Below are 25,146 nucleotides of genomic sequence, written 5' to 3'. Positions count from 1 at the left end.
TATTTCATAAATAAAGATGTTTAGAAGTGACATTTATCAAAGATGATTAAAATTAAAAAGAATAAAGCAATAATACAAAAAACATAACTCACATATGTTCGCTTAGATCTTTGGTCGACAAAATCGCCTGTAACCTTCCGTACATGAGTTTGGTGGAACAACTCATCAACATGTGAAAGGCGACCCAACTCTTGTGACTATAATTGTATAAATAGTTAATCATCATATTTCTAAAATTACGTTGAATAAAATATAGTAGTTGTTTAATGTAATTACCATCCGGATAGCATGCTCGTGAGGGATGATGGAGCCACCTGTGTGCAGACTTCCACCTTTCTCAGATGCTCTATTTTTTTGAGCTTGGATACTTTTTGTTTTAAATTCTGGGGCCATCCACTGGGCAATCAAACTTTGCCAAACTTTACAGATAATCATTTATGACTTTATGTATTTTCTTGTTGCATAAATCTTATATCTTGGCAATCACCATAGTTTAGTACTCGAAGTATGTATCAAGGTTGTATCTTTCTCTCTTGTATTTTCTATTTTGTATAATTATGTACTATTTTAAATTCTTCTTGGTTCTAAATATTGAATTCCAGGCATATTAGTGAAAATGTTGTCACATTCTATTTTTTTCCTCATATAATTTTTGTATTTAAAGACCGAGAAACTGGATGAAAAAATTTGTGGTTTATTAATCACTTCAATTGATAACTTACAATATAATTAATCTATTTGATTGCACATTGATACCATATTTGCAATTTTTGTTTATCACACTATGGTCAATGTCAAGCTATTTTTTTATTTAATAATTTTTTAATCGATGACATTTAATGTAATTTGCTTATTATAATAACAATTAGTTATAATAATTAATAAATACTATGTATGATAGTTGTGACATTTTAATGTTACATTTGTGACTAGATTCTTGACAATTAGTGAACCATTTTCATATTTTATCTATAATTAATGGTTTCATACAATATTCTTTTAATTAAGGTGTGTAAATTTGTGAACAAAATGTCTTTTATAGTCCTTGTTATTATAACTTTTTTTTATATGAAGAAGCCATCAACAATCAATGCATTCTATAAAAAGAAAAATGTTGAAAATCAAACATTCAATGAGCCATCAAATCCATCTGTGGAGAGAGATTAATTGAATTTGAAAGATTGTCCTTCAAAATCTATGAGAGTTACAATTGAAGAAGAATTTGATATAAATTCATTAAAGTGTGATCTAGGATTACGACCACAAATATGGGAATGGTTTGCAAGCTTTATTTCAAGTGAGTGTCCTTATGCTTATTATGTTCATTGTTTTGCGCATCGCTTACAATTGACATTAGTTGCCACTTTTAAGGAAGTTATTCATGTCCATCATCAATTCTTTATCAAGTTAAATGCTATTGTCAATATTATTGGTGCATCATTTAAACATAATGACCAAGTAAAGATTGTCCATGTTGCAAATGTTGCTCATTTACTTCAGCATGATGAGCTTGAAAGTGGGTCAGGGCGTAATCAAATTGGTTTTTTACAAAGAGCTTATACTTGTTGGAGTTCTCACTTGAAATCTATTTCTAGCTTGATGATCATGTTTAGTGCGACATGTGAGGTTTTGTTAAATATTATTGAGGATGGAACTACAATTGCTTAACAAGGTGATGCAGTTGCATCTTATGAAGCATTAACTTCTTTTGAGTTTGTTTTCATTTTACATATCATGAGAAATATTTTAGAGATTTTTAATGCACTTTACCGAGATTTACCACTTTAATCTCAAGATATTTTAAATGCAATGCATTTAGCTTTATCTACTAAGTCACTCATTCAAAATTTGAGAGATGAAGGATGGGATAAATTGGTTACAAATGTCAAATCTTTTTGTCAATCAGTCAACATACCTATACAAGATTTTAAGGTTACTGATATTGCAAGAGTAGGAAGGGCTTGCCATCAACAAAATGACATTACAATGAAATATTATTACAAAGTTAATATTTTCAATGCTGTGATAGACTCTCAATTGCAGGAACTGAATGATAAATTCAATGATAATACGATAGAATTACTCATTCTTAATTCAACTTTAGCTTCGAGAGAGATTCAGATGTCATTTAGAATTGATGACATTTGTTAGTTGATAACCAAGTTTTACCCACAAGACTTTGCAGAATATGAAATGATACAATTGAAGACACAACTTGAGCATTTTGATCATGTGAGGCAACGATCATGTGAGGCAATGATCATGTGAGGCAACTTCTTGATTTTGGAACATTAGAAACAATTTCGGATCTATCTCATTGGTTGGTAAAAACTAGAAAAGCACAAATTTATCCTCTTGTGCATGTGATAAGTCTTATTTTCACACTTCCTATTTCTACAACTACTACTAAGTGGTCTTTTTTAGCTATGAATATAGTCAAGACTACACTTTGCAATAAAATGGATGATGAATTATTGACTGATTATCTATTAGTATACATTGAAAAGAAGATAGCATAAAAGTTTAGTATAAATTCAATTATAGATGATTTTCGTGACAAACAAGAGACACGTTTAGTGTTTTGATAAATTACTATTGTGATTAATATTTTGAAACACATATTTATGTTATGAATATTCTGAATAAAATTTTAAGTTTATACATATTTATTAATATATATATATATATATATATATATATTCATAACATAAATATGTGTTTCAAAATATTAATCACAATAGTAATTTATCAAAACACTAAACGTGTCTCTTGTTTGTCACGAAAATCATCTATAATTGATATATATATATATATATATATATATATAATTGGCCCCTTCTATCATCTCTTTTTCGCTTTGTTCCTTTACTCATCGTATAAAATAGTTTGTGATTGAGTGATATTTATACATTATTATATTATTATATTATTTATTCTTTAAGATAAATATTAGTATAAAGATTAATAAGTTTATAATATATAATAATTTATTATTAGATAAAAAATGAATGCATTATAATAGTTTTTTTTTATAAAACTAGTCAAAAAATATTCTTTTAATTTCCAAAAATGAGACAAAAATTGTGTGAAGTATTACTAGTGTAAAAAGAGTTTTTTTTTATGAAAGTTGTAATTTACATGATATAGAAAGTGACATGATAACAAAGATGTAAATATGACAAACTTTTTATAATGGGTGTTGACTCGCTTATCATACAAAGTTCTTTTTATATTGGGTGTGTCACACACCCATGATAGAATGAGTTATGAAGGGTCAATTTTGTAGTTGACTCTAACCTTTTTTATGATGGGTGTAATGACAACTTTCATAAAAAGAATTTTCTATGATGGGTGAAACAACATCCAACATAAACAAGTGTTTTAAAATTTCAAAAAATGGAATTCATGTTTTTCACAAACTTTTGTTTATGGTTTCGTCTCATTTCCTTTTTCTTTGTCCTCTTCATCGCACATATAGATAAATCGTTTTCTTCTTTTGCTTTCATTTTTTTTCTTCAATTTTGTTGTTATCGATTAAATATTGATAGTGTGGTGGTTTGAAAGCAAACATCATGATAGAAGTTCAAACATGATAGTGTCAAATATGGTGGTGGAAGACAATGTAAAGATGATATTATGGAAACAAACATAAAAAAATGACTTTTTAGTCGATTATTTTTATAACTGGCATAAAAAGTTAACACTTTCTATGTCATTAGAATCTATGATGAATTTATAACTGACGTAAAATGTATTTTTTACTTGTCATTAAAAATGTCATACACACTGGTGTATCAATGGCAACAAGGAAAAAATGCACTAATTTTACTTATATTTTGGACTAAAATGATAGGAATTGCAACTTTTTCCTTATACCACTAGCATTATGGATTTTGAAGGAATATTTAAGCACATTAATTTATAGGAGATTAGGCCCACACTACTACAAAAGTAGTGTTCTATATCAGACTTCCTATATCAATTGTTAAATCAATGTAAATAATGAAGTCGTGACACTTTTGTAATTAAACGCAAAAGCTTTATGCCAGTCTTTTAATAATCGACGTAGAATAAGAAAATCATGGCTATTCTACATCGTTTCGTACTAAAGCTGATGTATTTGTGTCTACAAAATCAAACCTAATTTTACTTTCTCCTTCACTCCTTTGAACTCTCTTTCTTCGTCCAACTCTTGCTTCCAGAAGGTTCCTATTCATTGTCGCCACCAAATCCTATTTTCCTCTTTGAATTAGATACTACAAAAAATTATGTAATTAATAGGGGTTTTTTCTGGCAGTTTCAAAAAATCATCACAAAATATTATAATTCTAGCCGTTATTTTAACTGTTATAAAAGAATTGTATTTTTAACAGTTTAAACCTGTCAAAATCTTTTCATGTCACACTTGGCAACCTTTTTTTTATATATTATTTTTAAAATAATTAAAATAAAAAAATCAATAACCTATTCTTAGATAATTTAATCTAAGCATTTCCAATTTCCTATTTTTAATATTTTGTGTAAAAAAAGAAAAAAGAAAAATTGATTAGAAGGTTGAATGCTTATTGTTTACCCTAAACCTGGTGGCATCGTCCAAATGAGGAAAGTCTCGTTACAGTGGTGTGCGTGATTCCCTCTCAACTTCTCGGCTCGAATTTCTCACATATGAAGCGAGGCGCACGTGATCCATTTGATTTGTACCTTTGAGGCCGGAAGCAAGGGCCAACGTCATGGGTTTGAAGAGCCAATCGTGGTTGTCCTTGGCGGCGCGTGAGGGGAGGAAGCGAACGAGGCTGGCGGCGGCGGAAGAGTGGGGGAGTTTGTGGGCGATGCGCTGCACTCGAAGGGGGATCCATGCGAGGAAGAGGAAGAGCGCGAGGACGAAGGGGATGGAGTGGGGTTTCAATTCGAGAAAGTCACGCGTTTGAGCTTGGACGAATTCGAAGGCCAATGTTTCCAACAGTCGCGATAATTTAACGTTTGGACGCCTCTGTAGGTATTTTGGATGAAATACTTCGAAATGGAATTGAATTTAATGGTTGCTTTGTTCAATTTGCGAGTGATTTGATGAGGATTGTGAATGATTGCAGGGTTTGGGGTTTAGGGCTTGGAACCATGTTTTGACGAGTATTTGGATTTGTTTACAGCAGAGATAGGCCATTTTTGTTCAAATTGCACCAACCTCTAATAAAAACCCTGCCATTTAGCCAAAAGGCCATATGCAAACTGAAAAATTGGGCTGTCTTCATTGTATGAGTAATAGGGTGTCAGGAGGCTCTGTCATCCCGAGGCTTGGAACTAATTTCAGCTGAAATGGTTACCAAAATTTCAATACTCAAAATTCTTGTCTTTTGTACCTAAGATGCAACATTAGCTTGTATTAGTAACACTTGTGCATTTTAATAAAACTAGAGGTAACTTGTTCAAAGTGTAGGTTCTTAAATGCCAGAACAAGAAGTGTTCATCATCTTGTAATACATTCGAGTGACCTCTACTTGGGAGGATGAAATTACAGTAGTTTTTTTTAATTGGAATACATGCATACAATATCCTGCATCTAGAACTTCAACTGTTCTTTAGTTTTAAATAATGCACACAAATGAAATTCAATTTCAAGCTATGATAGCAATGTATGTTTATAATATTGAATACAATGAATATGCTGCAGAAATCCATAATTATAGCATTTGAAGATGCACTTAAGTCTGTCATTTGAGCTGATGATGGTCACTGTACAAAGAACTTGCTTACTCTTGTTGCTGAGGCTATCAAAAAATTAGGAGTCCTTGATCGGCTCCTAGAGGTTCAGAAGCTTGATAATGTTGACATAGAAAGAGCTATCCATGCATATTATGACATAACTCGTCAACAATGCATGATATGTAGAGAATTGAGTGAAGAGCAACTCAAAAGATATTCCTCTTTGCATTCTGCTTGGTTGGATGAAAGCTTGAGAATTGTAAAGGACTACCTAATAGTAGCAACAGCAAAAGACTGCAGTTTTATGATATTTTTTAGACCCAGGAAAGAAGGGGATTTTGGATCTGAATGCAGTAGCATATATCTCGAGTCAACTAAGCAAGCCTTTGACTTCAAGGTAGGCAGGCTTTCATATCTTTTTTATTATTTGTTTATTTATTTATTTTGCTAAGATTGATAGTGCATTGCATGATTCATTTGGTTTAGCTTCTTTTGATAGGTTTAGGCCTCATATGATAATGATGTTGATTTAAAAGCTTCTGTCTTGTAGGTGTTTTTAAAAAGCTACTAATAAAGTTCATTCAGGAATTTGTTAGATAAAAATAATATAAAATCTTCTATGAATTTCACTTCTATAAAAACAATTTTTTTAGTGCATAAAAGAAGAAAAAGAGTTCAGATACAGTGGGACATTTACTCATTCTAGAATGTACAAATGGTGAATGACAAAGTGGCACATCATTAAATAAATTAAATAACTAATATACATTAGGAACTAAAAATAACTATATTATAATTTTGAAAAGATCAAATTAAAAAATAGTTAAATAAGAAACTAAAATTAAAACAAAAGTCTTAATTTTTTGGTCTCTCTCTTTTCTTAGTTGGGGCTTCTCAGTTCTCACTATGCCTTCCTCCTCAAATTGTATCAAAGAAAGGATGCCATTGAAAGAAAAGCAGCAAATTGAAATATTTTATTTTGAATTGGAGCATTGATATGATATAGTTTCACCAAAGCATCCTTATATAGCATATTGCTACTGATATTTTTTACTTTGATGATTACAATTCACTCAAGGAAATAGTTAGACTCTATGAAATGAAGAATTAGTAAGCAGATTTTGGGATATATGTTATACATTGTTATCATATATTGTTTCATGCTACATGTGGCAGTGGAAATTCGGAAAAATTAGAATGAGATAACAGTGGAACAATTAAAAGAGAGGTGTAAGGTAAAGAGTGACAAAAAATGTGGATTTTTTAATTTTAGTTTTTTATTTAATTGTTATTAATTTAAATATTTTTAAATTGGTATATTTATTGTTTAATCCTTAATATATCATTTATTTATTTTATTAATTATGTGGCACTTCATCATTCACTATTGATTAGCTTTGGAATGAGTTGATATTCCATCGTATTGAAACTAATCCTTATAGCAAAAAAGTATGTAAAATTAGAAAAAATAGTATAGATATTGTAAAATTGTATTGATTCAGGTTTCAAATAGAAGAGGTGTTACAAATCCAAAAATAGAATGAAGATTAAAGGGAGATGATGAAAAAAAGAAGAGAAAAGAGAAAGAACATGTTTGTAATGCGTTGCTGAAATTGTAACAGAGGCTAAAGGAGAGAATCCTCCTTCCAAAGATTTCCCCTTTTACAACTGAGCTACTACTCTGTTCTCAATGGTAACAAATCTAAACACCTCACCTTCCCTCTCAATTTTCATATTATTTAAGCTAACTCCCTACGTGCAACAACTTAAATTGCTCAACCACTTCACTTTTATAAATATTCTCACTACTGTTTGGGCCGTATATAAAAGATAACTATTATAACTAGCGTGCTTCTCAAAACTAAAAAGCACTAGAAGAATCACTGTTATTGTTATTATTATTTTTTATTGAACTCAAATTTGTGGTGTTTGCTTTAATGAAGCAATAAAACCAAAAACCTTTGAAATGGGGTCTTAATGTATATGGAGTATGGACTAACACGCATCTTGTGAACGAGTTGATCACTTGTTATTTCATAGATATCTTAATTTATGTAAAAAGAAAGGTTTGAATTATTGCTTCCTTTAGCCATGAATATGAAAGTACGATATTGCCATTTTTGATAGTTCAATTCTCTTTATCTTTATAAAACAAAAATAACTATAATGCTTGTTACATTTATATCTTAGTTTAACTGAAATTTGATCTCTATTAGGTGTATTTTATTGACTTGGATTTGAAGCGAATGAGTAAAATGGAAGAATATTATGAATTAGATAAGAAGATAGTGAGTTGCTACAAAAAAAAATGATCAAAATGGATCAAGGAAGAAATTCACAAACTTGCAAGCACCTTAAACTGCCTGCTGGGTTTTAGAAGGCTCTGTTATAGATGACACCTGAGGAAGATTGCATTGGTAAGTATGAGCAATTTCATCCGTATTATTCTATCATCCTTTAGAAGGTTTTTATGTGTAATGTTAAGTTGGAAACCTATATGGTGCTTCATATAACCTGTTCAGTGCAGTTTTAATTTAATTTCTTTATGATGGGCACATTGCATTAGTTTGGGAAAGCTTTTATATGTTATCAAATCTGGTTTTTCCTTTGGTCAGTCTAGTTTGGCCATGGCTTGACTGATGCTCTGTATATGTCATACATTGAGCTCATGAGCTATTTCAAGGTTTTTCCCCTCTTTGTCACACTTTTATTTGTTTATTTTCTTGAGTTCGAGTAATACAAAAAGGACATGTGTTGGTTGGATTTGCAAAACTGGCCATGCTTTCACCAGCATGTGGCACGTGACAGTTTTAAACTGCCATAAAATGTAAAACAAGTCAAACAAAAACGCAATTTTATGGCAGTTTAAAATTGCCAGAAAACGGTGAATTAGACAAAATTAAAATGCATTTTGTGGCGGCTTAAAACCGCCACAAAGTATTCGTCACAAACTATTTTTAACGACCGTGAATCTGACGGACGCTGAAAATACGATTTGTGGCGTTTTTAACCGCCAGAAACCTCCAAAATAATCGCCACAAATTACGCATTTTTTTTATAGTGAGAGAGCTCACAATGGAGGATGCTCCACTGAAGGATGATTCTACATGAAAATTGGTGCAATTATTGGAGTACCATCATCAAGCACAAAGGGAAACCCTACCCAATCTCTGACCGGAGATTTGAAACTTATAGTTTGGGAACAATAAGAAGCAATAGGAAGCAGCTGTAACGACATGGCTTATAGTGTGGACTCTTTCAATCAAAAGAATGCGGAGAATTTGGCGTTGTTTGTGGCACAAATGGTTAATCCCAAAAAGGTGTAAGTTTTGCAGGACAAGGAAAATGAGGGTTATTTGCTGGTGCAAATGCCTTCTGGAACGTTCCAAGTCACGCTGCTTGTCGTTCATTTATTTCGTTAACGCACAAGTTTAGTTGGGTACGATGGTTTGGACTTCGGAGGTTGCTGTGGCAGTGAACTAAGGGTGCACAATGACAAGTTGTGTCAATGTGCAATTGTTTGCATTTCAAACTCTTTTGTTCGCCTAGGCCAGTGACTTCATTCCATTGTTAGTTTGGTTTGTAACTATGATAAATGATTTATTTGTTTAGGAATTGGTGTGATTCTAAATTTAATTTGTCTGATGTACGATTATTTTTGTGTTCTTGGATGTATTGGTTTTGTGATATGGGTTTTTAATAGATAGGGTTGTGCTTGACACTTCCACGTGATGCTGGGAGATTGCGCAAGGAGATTGCCTTGAATTTCATGGAGATCCCTCCTGATGAAAGTGGCAAATAGTTTTAAATTCAATTAAGTAGTTCTAGAAGATTTGGTTTATTCATGAATGTCATTCTACCATTCCAGTTGATTATTTAAATTCTGTTTTTATTTTGAATTATATTTATAGTTATAATTATGATCATGTTATAATAATAAGGATGTTATGGGATGATGATTGTGTTGTCTTTCTTCGTTATGGAAATTATAATTTATAAGGATGTTAAAAGATTGCACGTGATGAATAAATGTGTTACTAAGGGGTTATTTTTTTGCTAATAAATTATAGAATTGAAATGGTAGCAATTTAGAGGTGGTAGAAGTTGATGTTATATGCATGCAAGAGCCAGTTTTTAATTAGTAGCATAAGGTTTCGATGGTTAGATCAACAGGATTTGCATTCTACTTTATGAGAAGTTATTTGGGAAAAGGGGTATAACCATGTAAGAGTGACTAGTTTTCACAAGTTTCAAGTGATCCATTTTTCACAAATTTCAATTTATTGATTTGTTTTCCACTATGGTAGTTCAGACAATTGTGCAATGATATTATTAATGATCATGGAAACTTAAATGGTATTGTCTCTTATAATTGTACATGTATAAATTAATAAATTAATGAGAGTCACTTTTTTCTATGCAGGATTTAATGTTGAGACTGTGGAGTACAAGAGCATCAGCTTCACCGTGTGGGATGTTGGTGGGATCAAGACAAGGTAAAGCTGGTCTTCTTGTCCCTTTATGCTTGTTTGTTCCTATTTTAATTGTAACAAAGAGCTAATAAAATTCATTGCATGACTATGAATAATGAATCTTAATCATAGACTTTTTATTCATGTTCTGACTCCTAGCTTTGTTCAAGCTTTTTTATTTTTATTTTTATTTTTTTATGGGATCTTTACACATGGTTTGATTGATCTAAAAAGTTAAGGATTATATCATTTATGTGTATTTGATTAAAAACACGGAACGTCCAATTCATAAATTTAATTCATTAGGAATTTAATACATTTTGTCTAAGTAGGTATTAGAGTCACCCAAGTTGTTCTCACCACTACAAGAAGACTAAGAATCTCCCATTAGTCTAGAACTAGAAATAAGAAGTACTTTTTTGCCACTGTCATCTATTTGTTAAATTTATAATCAAAATAGAAAAGTTTTTAGTCTATCATGTTATAATACAAGATATAGGCATATATATTCTTGGCTCTTGTATTGAGGAGACTAGGATTAGATTAACTATTTAACAAGTCTCAACATTAAGATTTTGTATATAGTTTCAATTGAATAAAATTGTAATTGGACAAAAAAAACACAGGATATATTTTTCATTTTTTTGTCCATTTCTTTTTTTCCATTTGGATGGAGAACCTGGCTAGTATGCTTTACTGTATAATGTGTTTTACACAATGCCTTGTAAAAGGAATCTTGTAATGTTTTATTGTATAATGTGTTTTACACAATGCCTTTTTATGATATATATAATAATGTGAGTTCTTTTTTTTTTTTAAATTCAAGCATTTCTATTTATATATTCATGTCCTATTATATTAATGACACTAATAACATTACTAGAAAAGTGTTATTTTTTTGCAAATTTTCTTGCAAAAAAATATTTGTAGAAAGTTTTTGCGAATTTTCTTGCAAAAAAATATTTGCAGAAACTTTTTGCGAATTTTCCTGCAAAAAATTATTCGCAGAAATTTTTTACAAATTTTCCTGCAAAAAATAATTTACAGATATTTCTTACAAATTTTGCTACAATTTTAATAATCATGGAAAAAAAATTTCAATGGTAAAAATTTGCAGAAAATATTGCAAGAATTTTATTTTGTTTCTTGCAGATTTTCTTGCAAAAATAAATTCGCAAGTAATGTTTACTAAATAGTAGAAAAATTTTGCAGCTAACTTTTCCTGCGAATTTTCCTGCAAATTTTAATTCGCAGGAAAAATAAAAAATATATTTAAATTCATAATTTTAATATTTTAAAAAATCTTCAAGTCCCACATCGATTGAAAATAAAACAATTAAAGCATATATAAGTTGGAGTAACACTTACCTTACAAGTTGAATTGTATAGTTGAGTGTTAGACTTATAATCTACAATCTTAGAATTTAAAAGATTATGTATGAGACATGAAAATAAAAGATTATGAGTTCTTAAAATATAGAATTTATAGTATTTTTTTTTTAATTTTTTTCGTAAAAAATATTCTTGCAGAATTTCTTGCGAAAAAATTCGCAGGAAAGTTTCCTATGAATTTTCCTACGAATTTTTTTTTGCAGGAAAATTTCCTGCAAATTTTTTTTTGCAGGAAACTTTCCTGCGAATTTTTTTCGCAATAAATTTTACAGGAAAATTTCCTGCAAATTTTAAAATTCGCAAAAATATATTATCCACGAAGGTATTACCTGCAAATAAAATTTCGCAGAAAAATTTGCAGGAACAACGTTTCCTGCAAATTTTTATGAAAAATTTGCAGGAAAAGTTACATGTAATAAGAGAAATTCTAGTAGTGTAAATTTGATATAAGCATTTCTATTTACACTAATAGGTAGATGAACACCCATATCTGTGTTTTGAATATCCTTTTACTAAAAGGAAGTTGAATTGGAAATGTAATTATACGCTCCTAATTAGGATATTAATTTTATTTTATTTTATGTAAAATTGACGTGTTCAATTATGTAAAATTAGGCAAAGAAAGAAATCAATATAAAAGAGTTAATTATTGGTATTTGGTAAACCTTTAATTTATTATGTAAAAATTTATTATATTATATTATAAAGTTAATCTAAAGATACATGGACTCCTAAATTATTTGAACTCTATCTCATATGAGGTATTAAGACTTTTGCTACGTATATATGTATCTATCTATCATATAATATATGGTATTAATATAATGGGATTTTAAATGTGATATATTAATATGGTATATTCTAAACTTCTTTTTATTAATTTTGAAAGCTTTTTATAACTACAATAATTGTAGTTGCCACTTATCGGAACACTAAATGGTTCTTAGTTGCATTTTAAGCTGTTGGAAAATCGGTGATTTTCGATTTGTGATATTTAACTAACTACGATTTTTTATTTTTGCTTTGTCTTTAATAAAGTGTAGGTTGCTGAACCTGCTCAGCGAATGAGGTTTGTTTAGTGTGAAGTTCAAGAATAGCTTCAACTTTGGCTACCTCCTTATGATCTCTCATCTCAAGAATAGTTGATTTATTAATGTATAGTCAACCTTAGTAGAATTGAGAGAAGTATAAAAAACAATATTTTATATTTTAACTAATAGGAGAAATTATTCAGTAAATAGAAAAAGTTTACATATCTCTCTTGTGTTATTCATGGTAGATAGAAGATTTAGTTGGTTGCATTACAATTTTTATTGCCTAACTTTCCCTACCATTTGTTGCGATTGTCGGAATGGTTGGAGCACATATTGAACTTTTTCTAACCATATTGTGATTTTTGGAAAATCTGGAGCACTATTTGTTGAATAAATCACATCCTTATTCTTCATTGGTTGTAGTAAAGTGTAGTAAAGAACCGATGTAATTTATCTCATATTTACCTGGATGAGGGTACTTCGGTAATTTTGCTTCTCCTGCTGGGTCTTCATCTTCCATGATCTATCCTAAGACGAGAGTGGGATACCTGCAAAAGGTACTCCAATGCTTAAGTCAGTCTTCGACGTCAGAGATCTCAATGCTAACTTAAATCAGTAATTATGAAAACGTGTCTTTCTTTGTCACTAATCACACTTATTTATATTAACCTTAATGGACCTAGGCCTATATGTAGGCCCATAAGAGGATCCATTAGTGCTTATTTGTAATAAGCAGGTTAAGTAGGTTATTGTAATTTGCCGAGGACTCTTCGATGTAATCATATCGAGGAGTCCTCGGTCCTTTTCTTATATTTGACCTGGTGCTCATACCCTTATCTGGCATAGGTTGTATTAGAGAATTGATGAAAATTTTATCTAGTATAGGTTTTTTCATCCTCGACCGAGTAGGTTCTCGGCCGAGGTCTTGAGTCGTTTTTCACGCTCAATCGAGTAGATTCTCGGTCGAGGTCTTGAGTTGTTTTTCAAACTTAACCGAGTAGGTTCTCGGTCGAGGCCTTGAGTTGTTTTTCACTCTCGATTGAGTAGGTTCTCAGCTGAGGTCTTGAGTCATTTTTTCATGCTCGACCGAGTAGGTTCTCAGCCGAGGTGTTGAGTTATTTTTCAAGCTCGACCGAGTGTGTCCTCGACCAAGGCCTTGAGTCATTTTTTCACGTTCGATGGAGTAGGTTCTCGATCGAGGTCTTGAGTTGTTCTTCAAGCTCGACCGAGTGTGTTCTCGGTCGAGGTCTTGAGTCATTTTTTCACGCTCGAACGAGTAGGTTCTTGGCTGAGGTCTTGAGTTGTTTTTCACACTCGACCAAGTGTGTCCTCGACCGAGGCCTTAAGTCGTTTTTCACGCTCGACCGAGTAGGTTCTCGGCCAGGTCTTGAGTTATTTTTCACGCTCGACCGAGTAGGTTCTCGACCGAGGTCTTGAGTTGTTTTTCACGTTGGAACGAGTGTGTCCTCAGCTGAGGTCTTGAGTTCGGGTGCTCGTTGAACTTGCAAAAATTTCATGTATTATTATTCATTGGGGTGCCTCATTAAAAACCTTACTTAGCAAAAACCCTTTGAAAATACACTCGTCTGTACGAGGGTTCTCCAATTTCTATCGGAATCATCGCATCATTTATGAAGGTGAGTCTAAAAGGTGTTTCTTTCATTGAAGATTGCGGAGTACATCTATATGCCTATAGAATTTCAGGTAGTTGTTCGACCCATGCTCCTTTTGTCAATTCCACTTTTTTTTTTCAATTATGACAATATGACTTTGTTAGCCGATTCTGCTTGTCCATTTGACTGGGGTGTTCTACCAAGGTGGTTTTGTGCTTGATGTGTAAGTTCATTAGGAATTCGTTGAATTTTTTATTAGTAAACTGAAGCCCATTATCAATGATTATAGCGTAAGGTATTCCGAATCGTGTTTTGATATTTTTCCATGTGAACTTTTGGATGTTTGATGCCGATATGGTTGCTAGTGGTTCTACTTCTATCCATTAGTTTCTTCTGGTATCTTGCCTTTTAGTCTTTTGGTAATTTTCCTTTTCCTTTTCTCTTCTGCTTGGCATAGCCTCGACTCTAGCTTGATTTCTTGATTCAGTTAGTTCCTCCATTTGCATGTATTTTTCAGCTCTTCTCCTCAAGTCATTCATATCCAACGGAGGTTTTTTGCATAAACTATTTACAAAAGGCCTTGGTTTTAATGTTGTGTTCAACCTATCCATTGCAATAGCTGCGTTCAGGTTTTTTATTTCCATCGCAACTTTGTTAAAACGATCCATAAACGACCTTAAAGATTCTTTCTTTTCTTGTCTGATGTTGGCCAACACTAATGATGTTAGTTGGTAAGGTTTGCTTGTAGCAAATTGCACCGTAAAGAAAGATTCCAATTCTTCAAACAAATTTATAGAGCTGGGGGAAAGCTTGATGAACCAACTCGATGCTCTTCCTTTTAGTGAAGTGGGGAAGAGGTGACACAAGGCAGCATTTTTTGTTGTCAGCAAGGTAACCTGTGTGAGGTATGCATTCAAATTTGGGGTCCGAGGATCCATCGTACTTCTCTAAAGGAAGATTTCTCCAACTATCAGATATGGTTGTCTCCATAATGCTTTGAGTGAAAGGGTGCTTGTATGAGCAGGGTGTTGTCACTATCTGAGGGGAAGGTTGCCTAGGAATGGTTGACAACTGCATGGGAGGAACGTGTGTTCATGGAGTTGTCGGTACATGATATGAGGAGGCCTCATTATTGGGATGTTCAGTAGGGTTCCAAGTTCTGTTCAAGCTTCTTAACTCAGCATTCTCTCTTCTGAGTGCTTCAAGCTCTTTTTTCTCGAGCTTGCTTGACAATTGCTATTTCTTCACGAAGCATATTCACAACATTTGAGAGATCAGTTTGATCTTCCATAGCAATGGCCCTGAGTCCTGTTCGGGTTGAACAGAGTGGTGTTCTTCCTGGTAGTGACCATTTTCTATAAACTTTTCTTCCTGCAAAAGAAATAAACAATGCGGGCCTTCAAAATCGGGCCCCACAATGGGCGCCAAAATGTACCTGCACAAGGGTACTTTGGTAATTTTGCTACTCCTGCTGGTTCTTCATCTTCCATGATGTATCCTAAGGAGAGAATGGGGTACCTGCAAAAGGCACTCCAATGCTTAAGTCAGTCCTCGACGTCAAAGATCTCAATGCTAACTCAAATCAGTAATTATGGAAACGTGCCTTTCTTTGTCACTAATCACACTTATTTATACTAACCTTAATGGGCCTAGGCCCATATATAGGCCCATAAGAGGATCTTTTAGTGCTTATTCATAATAAGAAGATTAAGTAGGTTATTGTAATGAGCTGAGAACTCCTCGGTGTAATCATATCGAAGAGTCCTCAGTCCTTTTCTTATATTTGACCTGGTACTCATACCCTTATCTGGTATAGGTTGTATTAGAGAATTGATGTAAATTTTCTCATTCTACATCAATTGTGTAAATAACAAATTTTAAAAATGAGTATTTTACATCAATTTTGGGATTGATTTAGAATGTCTCAAACTTTCTACATTGATTTCAAAATTGATGTAGAAAATCCAAATAAATTGATGTAAAATGTGTTCTCTATAATAGTGCTAGTTAACCTATTTGATCGACTAGATAAGAAATTAAATAACATATATTCCACAGTTTAGCTTTTGTATAGGATGGATAAATAGTACCAACAAGAAGCGTATTTGTCATTTATGTCACATAAAATAAGAAAATTTTCCACATCTTTTCTTCTCATGCAAGGAGATTGACATGAAGTGGAAATAATGTTATAAATAGGTGTTCATAACAAGAGTATTGCCAAAAAAAATTCAATTTAACACTTTTATCAAGTGTCATGCAAATTCTCCTCCAAGATAGCGATACAACGATAGATGGTGATGTGGTGTGCGATATTGTGGTGCATTTAGAGGGGTTGGTTTTAATAGATTGAAGTTGAAGTAGGAAATTTTGTACTCTTGGTCTTAGCTTAGAATAAATAAAGATCATTTTGATTCACCTTTGATCAATGGAGTGCTAACACAGCTAGGGGTGGGTATGCGGAACGGTCCGGCCCGTTTAAGGCCCGGTCCGCGAAGTCCGCATTTTTAACGGGCCGGATAAATTCGGTCCGCGAAATAAATGGACTTAAATCTTCAAGTTCGTATCCGGCCCGTGAAGCCTGCGGATAAACGGATAAGTTCGCGGGCCCAATTAAATCTAAATTGTTTAAATGAATATTGATTCAAATTTTAAATTTCTTTTCCTTTATTTAACCTATGAAAACATGAGGAAAAAAAAAACATATAAAATGATATAAATATACTTCTAATAATAACATCAAACATTGTAAAAAATAAATCAAAGTCTTAAATAACAAAGTTTACACATTCTAAATTTCTAATAGAAATATTTAAGTCTCAATGCCTTTAAAATTTAAAGTCCAAGCATACCAAATATTAAAGCCTTACTACCTTAAAACTTTAAAAGTCTTAATACACAACCAAACAAATATAAAACATTTGTAAGTCCAAGTACATCAAAGTCTAAATACCTTAAAACATCAAAGTCTTAATTAATATCTTAAAAACAAACATAAAATATTTGTAAGTCCAATTGCATCTATCAAATATAATCAAGCATCTTCAATAATAAAATTTGAGTCCACATTTAAACGGGTAATCCGCGGGCTCGCGGATTAAATCCGCAAAATTCGCGGACTAAACGGGCCGGACCTAAAATGTCCGTATAATTATACGGATTAAAAAAAAATGGGTCCGTTATCCGTGAAGTCCGCGGACTTACGGACCGATCCGCGGACTCAAGTCCATATACCCACCCTTAAACACAGCAGCTGACATTTCTTCTAGTCTTATATAAGTCTCAAACCACCATACTACTCTCAAAAAAATTGTACAAATGTAGTTTATGCAATGCTTGTATTGAGATAAACTCAAGTCCCACATCGACTAGAGATAAGGTAATTAAAGAATATATAAGTGGAAAGCAACCCTTACCTTACAAGACGATTTTGTAGGGTTGAGTTAGGCTTAAATTCACTATTCTAAGATGGTATCAGAGCTATCCTAGATCCTTAAAAAGGCTTGTCTATCCTAGATCATTCAAAAGGATCATCCACCATTTATCCACGTACCAAGCTCAATAGTACTAGACCTGAGGGGGTGTATTGGGAAAAATCCAAGTCCTACATCGACTAGAGATAAGGCAATTAAAGAATATATAAGTGAAAAATAACTCTCTTCTTACAAGTCAATTTTGTAGGGTTGTGTTAGGCTTAAATTTACTATCAGAAGAGCTTGTTTTTCTGGTAGATTTTAGTTTAAAAGTTAAGTAGTCCATTCAATATTTGAGATTCCTCAACCTCATTGACTTGTCTAAAAATACCTTGAAAGTACTTTCAATCAAATGACAAATGATATATGTTATTTTTTAAGTTTTTAATGTTTTAAATAATATTTTATAGATAATTTATAATGTTGATAATTAAGTTTATAATATTATGTTTTTATCAATTGATTGCATGATAATATATTTTAAAAGCTACTTAATGTGTTTTTGTTTTGTTTTGTTTTGTTTTTTATTTATTTTAGTGATATATCTAATGAACTCATCTAATCTAAATCGAATATGATTGGATTGGATCAAATCGGTTCAAATTTGAGATTGAAATTTTTTTTTCAAACTAATTGGTCTGTAATATCTAAATCAATTAAAGTTGATAAGATTGAATCAAAATACGTTTCAAATTCAATCTGATTTATTATATGTCTTGGGTAGTGAGATTACAATGTGTTTTAATATATCTGACATGTTTATAACAAACTTAATTTGTAGGTTGGCAAAGTAGGTTAAGAGGATAATCTGTGAACATAAATGTTTTATTTCTTGAGGTTGATTTACCAATAATTTGTATAGGTAGGTACTCTTTGTATCTTTTATCCTTTTCTTAATGGGAATTTCTTTGTTGAAAAAAAAATCGTACAATGCTCTAATGATGATCAATTATCAAATAATGGATGAAGATCAAGGTCACAATGCTTAGTTGATGGTGAAGTTTATAACAAACTTAATATATGTAGGTTGGCAAAATAGGTTAAGAGGATAATCTGTGAATATAAAAATTTTATTTCTTGAGGTTGATTTACTAATAATTTGTACGAGTAGGTACTCTTTGCATCTTTTATCCTTTTCTTAATGGGAGTTTCTTTGTTGACAAAAAAAAAACTGTACAATGCCCTAATGATGATCAATTATCAAATAATGGGTGAAGATCAGGGTCATAATGCCTAGTTGATGGTGAAATTTTAACATTGTGGGAGGGATATCAAAATGGTTAAAAAATGATAATAGATTAGGGTCAAAACAAGGTGTGCACAAAAGGAGTGTGTGCATGATAAGGAAGTGAACTAAGGAAATACCTTAATATAAAAACATTTGAAGAAGATAAAATTTGTGCCATTTAATGTGTCACATAAGCACCTCTAATGATGAGTTAGGTAACAAACATCTTCCGAAGGACTAACATGAAAAATAGAATGCTAATTTAGGATTTTTTTTCTTCTTCTTTATTTTGTTCCTTCTAGGAGCTAATATGAAAAGAGATAATAATTTAGGAATTAAAGCGACAATTTATTCATATTCAAAGTGTTAATTTTATGTTAGAGTCACCAAATGAATTGCGTTGTAAATTTTAAACTTCTCAATTACATAAGCTCTAGCCGTATCGCTTTAGCCATATCATTGCAACCTACCAAAATAATATTACCTTTGATTCTAATTATAAAAATTGATATTATTTCAGATTCTAATTATAAAAGTTAATTTTTTTTTCTTTGATTCTAATTATAAGGAACAATTATTACTTTTTAAAGTTATTCAGAATTAATTTTTTTTATACCCTTCATTTATTATTAATTGTATTTCCTATGCATTCACTTACCATTAACATTAAATATGACAACTATTTAAAGTAAAAGTTATATTTGAATCCAATATGAATTTAAGGCAGAATTAATTAAAAGTAATCTTATTAATTATTTTTTTAATCTTAATGATTTATTTTATTTTACTTATAATTAGAACCAAAAGTAATAATTTATATCAATAAATAAAAATTTGTGCACTTATTCTTAATATACTTTTACGGTTATAAATTATCTTTTAACCATCATCACATTTTTCAACTAACCACCCATTCTATCAAAATTAACTATTATTTTTATCTTTTCTATTATCGAAAAAATTCGGAATATCTTCTCTCTTACTAGTAATTTAATCATGGGAGAAGTGTACAAAAAATGAAAAGGTGCATGCATGTGGCCCTTACCACTTGTCATAATTTTTTGCTAACAATCAACGACAAAGAATCACGGATTCGCTATATATGTTTCATACAAAGTCCTTACGTTCATAATTATTTTTTTTTTTATAGATAATCATTAGTAATGTAAACCAATGTATTATGAAAGCTAATCCAATATTATAGTTTAATTCCATTAGAGACTTTTTAAATTGATACGATTTAGTCATCCATGTATTGGGAATGTAAACCTCAACCGTGTGGTTCAACAGTAGGGTTGATTCACGCTTAAATAAGGTCAGAGGTTCGAATCCTGTCTTGTATATGTAGCCGTGTTAAATTTTGGGACCAGGTATCCTACCTTTTGAGGTGCCTCTAACGTAGCAAGAAGATTAGTCACTGCTATCGGCGGTGGATACTCAAGAGACGAAAAAAAAAATGTATCAAGAATGTAGAAACGCGTGGTCCACACCATATCCACATTTCTTTTGCGTGAAACAATTAATTTCACGTAGTATGCTTAATATGGTAAGAATTAGATAGAATATAACACTGAATTTTGAACTGTGTTCACAAACATATTCGTATAATATGAACACAGCATTTTTATATTTCTAGTGGGGAGGACAAGAACAAAATTGGGTTTCGTCTTTTTATATAAAGAAAACGAGTCTGGTTAATCTCAGAGAAAGTGTAGTGTGTGACATGTAACTGATTACGCGCAGGATCTTCCATATTTGACCACTGCAATATCACATGCAATGCAAAATCAATGTCCAATTGCTCATGTTTCCGCTTATATATACAACTAGTACATCGATGAGATACAACAAAATCTCGCATTATTATAATAAAAACTCAAATATAAATTTATAAAATGCAAACATACTTCATTGTTATGAAATATTTTAAGTGATGATTAAAGAAAATCTATAATACATAATAAGGTATAACATTTATTTTTATATAAAGACTGACTTACTTATTTTAAAAGTAAATTTATATAAACTTATTTTATTTAATTATTCATATTTTATATAAATTTTTAACGATTCAATTATTAAATTAAAAGTTTTTAATATATAAATCAAGGTTGAATTTTTTAAAAATTTTGAAAACTCTTAGATATTTTGTTTCATTAATTTAAGTTGACGTATAAAATATTTTTATGAATATCTGTTAATTTAAATTAATGAAATAAAATATCAAAAAATTTGATATATATTAAGAATTTTTTGATTTAATAGTTAAATTGTTAAAATTTAATATAGAATTATTGAGTGAAGTAAATATACAATTGAATTAAAAAAAAAATTAATGTATAAATCAAGTTTACAAATTTTTAAAAATTTAAAAAGTTAATCTATACATTAAAAAATTTTAATTTCATGATTGGATCGTTACAATTTGACGTAAAATATCAATTATTAAATGAAGTTTATCAACACTTATATATTCTTAGAGTAAGTGAATTACTCTCTCTCCTTCTCTCTCTTATACACACACATATATATATATATATATATATATATAGGGAGCATATAAAGTGAGAAGGAATTTATTATGAGAGATGAGAGGGTTAAAATATAACTCTTAGATTAGTTTCCTCTCACTTGATTAAACTCTAAATTTTTTCTCACTTGATTAATCTAAAGGTTATATTTTAACTCTCTCATCTCTCATAATAAATTTCCTCTCACTTGATATGCTCCATATATATATATATATATATATATATATATATATATATATATATATATATATATTTATTTATTTATTTATAACTCATGTGCAGCTGGACCAAAGATAAATATATTGGCTTAAGAACGGTTATATAAAATATTGATTGCTAACTGACAGCTATATAATTACAGCTTGCAATTTGTAACATCCGTGAACTATTATAAAGTTAGTAATTATTTATTTGGTAGAGAACGGTTTTTGGATAAAAGTTTTTTAGATCGAATGTTGTGTATAATACTCTAATTCTTCACTACTATACCGATCTCATTTGAATACATTCTTAGATTGTGTCACTTCAAGCCACATATGATTCATTATTGTTGGTTTAAATGAAATTAAACTCAGAATTTTTTAAACAATATTTGGAATTTGAAATTTGTGGATAGAAAAAACATGATTAATTAAGAGAAAAGATTTCATTAAAAATGATGAAATTGATTTTCAACAGAAATTAATTATTTGATAAAATTAATAAATACTTTATATTAATAATATGATTTTCTTTAAAATAAAAAGGCACATATGACTCGATATAGCATTCAGTTGTCTCGTTTGCGAATTGCGAGTATTATATATACTATAAGCTTTTATTAAAATTAGTGATTTATCTTAATTAACTTTATATTAACGGTATGTTTTGGTAAGAAGAAAATAAATATATAGAATAAATAAAAATAGTGTGAAAATTATAGAGATGTTTTTATTGAAATGAAATATGAAAGAGAAATATACAAGAAAAAAAATTAAGTCAAATAATCAATTATTTATTTATTTAATTGGTTTAAATAAAGGATTTAATCAATGAAATGAAACAAAGGTTTTTCTGTCTAAAAAGAATATTATGTAAACTGATCATCGATATAGGAAGTGTGTCGGTAGAATTTTCATGCTGATTTACGGAAAAATAAAAATGTGTTGGACCCTACTTTTTATTTCTTTCATCTTTTATTTTCACACAAACAAACAAGTCTTTTTCTATCTCTACAATTTTCATTCTATCATCTTTATTTTTCTTCTATTTTTCACATATCAAACAAACTCTAATTAGGCAACTTCTCCGCTTAAATGATTCTTGAACAAAATAACTTTTCTCTTAGATTAAGTTGGAAAAAGTTTAAAATTAAAATCCAATTTCAAAGAAAAATATTCGACATACATTATATGACTAATTTTGCATTTCTTATTAAAGGTCAAATCAAGAGTAGAGCAAGTCATAATTTATAATCTAATCCGGTCAAGTTGAATTAGAAAAATTTGAATCATTTTAATTATTTAAAAAATTTGATTTAACTCATTTACAATCTAATCTACCACAAATTGATCCATGGTGACCTATCTAATATATTTTTCCCTAAAAAAAAAGTTAATTGCAATTGATGTCTATTTTTTATATTTTTTTATCTTATTATAATTTTATAAAATTTATTTTTTGTTTTTTTTAATTTAACCAATTTAATCGTTGACTTGTGATACATCAAATAAAGTTAATTTTTTTAAAACTCACAAAAAATAAACTAAGTCAAATCAATTTACCTTTTATCTAATTTGTGGTGTGGTAATTTAGGTTATCCACTTTGTTAGCTTTAATAAAAGAGAATTATCATATCATTACACATGTCTAAGTTCAATATTGGAAACCGCGTGAATGTAATGTACATCCCATAATTTACGTACAAGCTTGCTAGTTGGCGTTTTGAATTTATTCGAGTGTTTTTTATCTTGCCACGTCAGCCAACCTTGTTCCATACAAACAAGACATACCACGTAACATTAATCTTTTAGTGAGAACACAGATACTCAAGGTTCATTAGGAAATCCAAATGTCCTTTATATTAAAGTAAAGAACTAAAACGCTAATGTTATCACCTCAACCTTGACTTGTGAGATCTTTTTCAGTGCCCATACTCTATTTATTTATACGACACACCGATAAAAGCAAAGTTAATTATGTACCCATCCCACATACGACATACCCAAAATGAAGTTCACCATTCTTATCATCTTCTTTGTGTTTCCCATTGCATTTGCTGACCTAAGAGTTGGATTCTATAGCTCTAGTTGCCCAAGAGCAGAGGAAATTGTACGTCAAGTTGTTCAGAGGAATTTCAACCAAGACAGAACCGTTACCGGTGCCTTGCTTCGTATGCACTTCCATGACTGCTTTGTCAGAGTAAGACCCTAGCTAACTACCCATCACATTTATTTTTCTTTTATCCACTTATATTTTAAGTTTGATTTATCAAATGTATTAAACTAATGAAAATGGGATGACTAAATTATATTGTAGGACCTTGGTTAAAAAACTAAAAGTAAATTTATACATTTATTATTTATTTAAAAATATTTAATTATTGGTGTTTTATTTTGGATTCAGGGTTGTGATGCGTCCATATTGATAGACTCAACGAAGGGGAACTCATCGGAGAAAGACGCGGGAGCAAACGGCACCGTTAGAGGATTCGAGGTAATTGACGAAGCCAAGAGAATCTTAGAAAGACTGTGTCCTTCGACGGTCTCATGCGCCGATATCATAACCCTGGCCACACGGGATTCGGTCTCCATGGCGGGTGGGCCCAGATACGACGTCGCTACGGGGAGGCGCGACGGGCTCGTCTCCAGATCCTCCGAAGTGAACCTTCCCGGGCCGGGATCCAGTGTTTCGCAGGCCTTGCAAGTGTTCACTGCAAACGGCATGTCGTTGGACCAAATGGTGACCCTCCTGGGCGCCCACACGGTCGGTGTGGCCCACTGCAGTTTCTTCCGAGACAGGCTCGGTGACCCCAACATGGACCCGTCTTTGCGGGCCGTATTGGGCCGGATATGCAGGCCCACGGGGAGGAACCCAACGGTGTTCTTGGACCAGAACACGTCGTTTGTGTTTGACAATGAGTTTTATAAGCAGATTGTTTTGAAGAGAGGGGTGCTTTTCCTTGATCAACAATTGGCGTTGGACCCTTCGTCTAGAGGGTTGGTGTCCTCTCTTGCGGGGGATGATGCGGGTTTTAGGAGGAGTTTTGTTGATGCTATTGTGAAGATGGGGAACATTAGGGTTTTGGTGGGGAATGATGGAGAGATTAGGAGAAATTGTAGGGTTTTTAATAGCCCTTTTTAGCCACAGGATTCATGTGTTTCTCTGATTGATTGGTGTTTCAATTGATTGGTTCAATCATCATGTTGATGTGCAGGGATATTCGGTTTAATAAAATTGCATTATGAGGGTTAGCAAATGACTTATCCTTATTACATTTTCTAGTATTAATTTAAAAAATATTATAAAATCAAGTGTAGCATTTAAAATTATAATTTGTATGACTTTTAAGATAATTGCCATAAAATTTAATAAATTTATCACTTATGTTAAATTATAATTGGATGATTATGTAAAATTAATTTATTCTTGTTATAAAAGGAAGAAAAAATAGAGAGAAGAAATGATACGGTATGAGATAGAGAAAAGAATCTGACTGGTGTAT

General features: G+C 31.2%; 2 protein-coding genes and 1 long non-coding RNA gene across 3 annotated transcripts; 2 read left to right on the top strand and 1 right to left on the bottom strand.

The window, feature by feature from the left end:
• Positions 1-3,548: 3,548 nt before the first annotated feature.
• Positions 3,549-5,203, bottom strand: LOC145957144 (uncharacterized). The gene is given in 3 exon segments (XM_083073359.1): positions 3,549-4,679; positions 4,681-4,990; positions 5,183-5,203. Coding segments are annotated over 3 exon segments (441 nt in total). The 3' UTR covers positions 3,549-4,569.
• Positions 5,204-6,106: 903 nt separating this feature from the next.
• On the top strand, positions 6,107-11,831 carry LOC109802363 (uncharacterized). The gene is made up of 3 exons (XR_003804374.2): positions 6,107-7,393; positions 7,917-8,117; positions 10,124-11,831. It is a non-coding gene; the product is annotated as an uncharacterized LOC109802363 (long non-coding RNA).
• An 11,670-nt stretch (positions 11,832-23,501) lies between these two features.
• On the top strand, positions 23,502-24,907 carry LOC109802819 (peroxidase 44). The gene is made up of 2 exons (XM_020364214.3): positions 23,502-23,843; positions 24,048-24,907. The coding sequence occupies exons 1-2, from the start codon at positions 23,652-23,654 to the stop codon at positions 24,783-24,785; spliced, it is 930 nt and encodes a 309-aa protein (XP_020219803.1). The 5' UTR covers positions 23,502-23,651; the 3' UTR covers positions 24,786-24,907.
• The last annotated feature ends 239 nt before the right edge of the window (positions 24,908-25,146 follow it).

This window comes from Cajanus cajan, chromosome 4, assembly GCF_000230855.2.
Source record: "Cajanus cajan strain Asha chromosome 4, NIPB_CcT2T_4, whole genome shotgun sequence".
Taxonomy (NCBI): domain Eukaryota; kingdom Viridiplantae; phylum Streptophyta; class Magnoliopsida; order Fabales; family Fabaceae; genus Cajanus; species Cajanus cajan.
This window is presented reverse-complemented; position numbering and strand designations above follow the sequence as displayed.

Bases quoted from the DNA above. Each gene is read 5' to 3' on its own strand.
- LOC109802819 (XM_020364214.3), top strand. From the start codon at position 23,652: ATGAAGTTCACCATTCTTATCATCTTCTTTGTGTTTCCCATTGCATTT. The intron at 23,844-24,047 runs GTAAGACCCTAG...TTTTGGATTCAG, and splicing joins TCCATGACTGCTTTGTCAGA to GGTTGTGATGCGTCCATATT.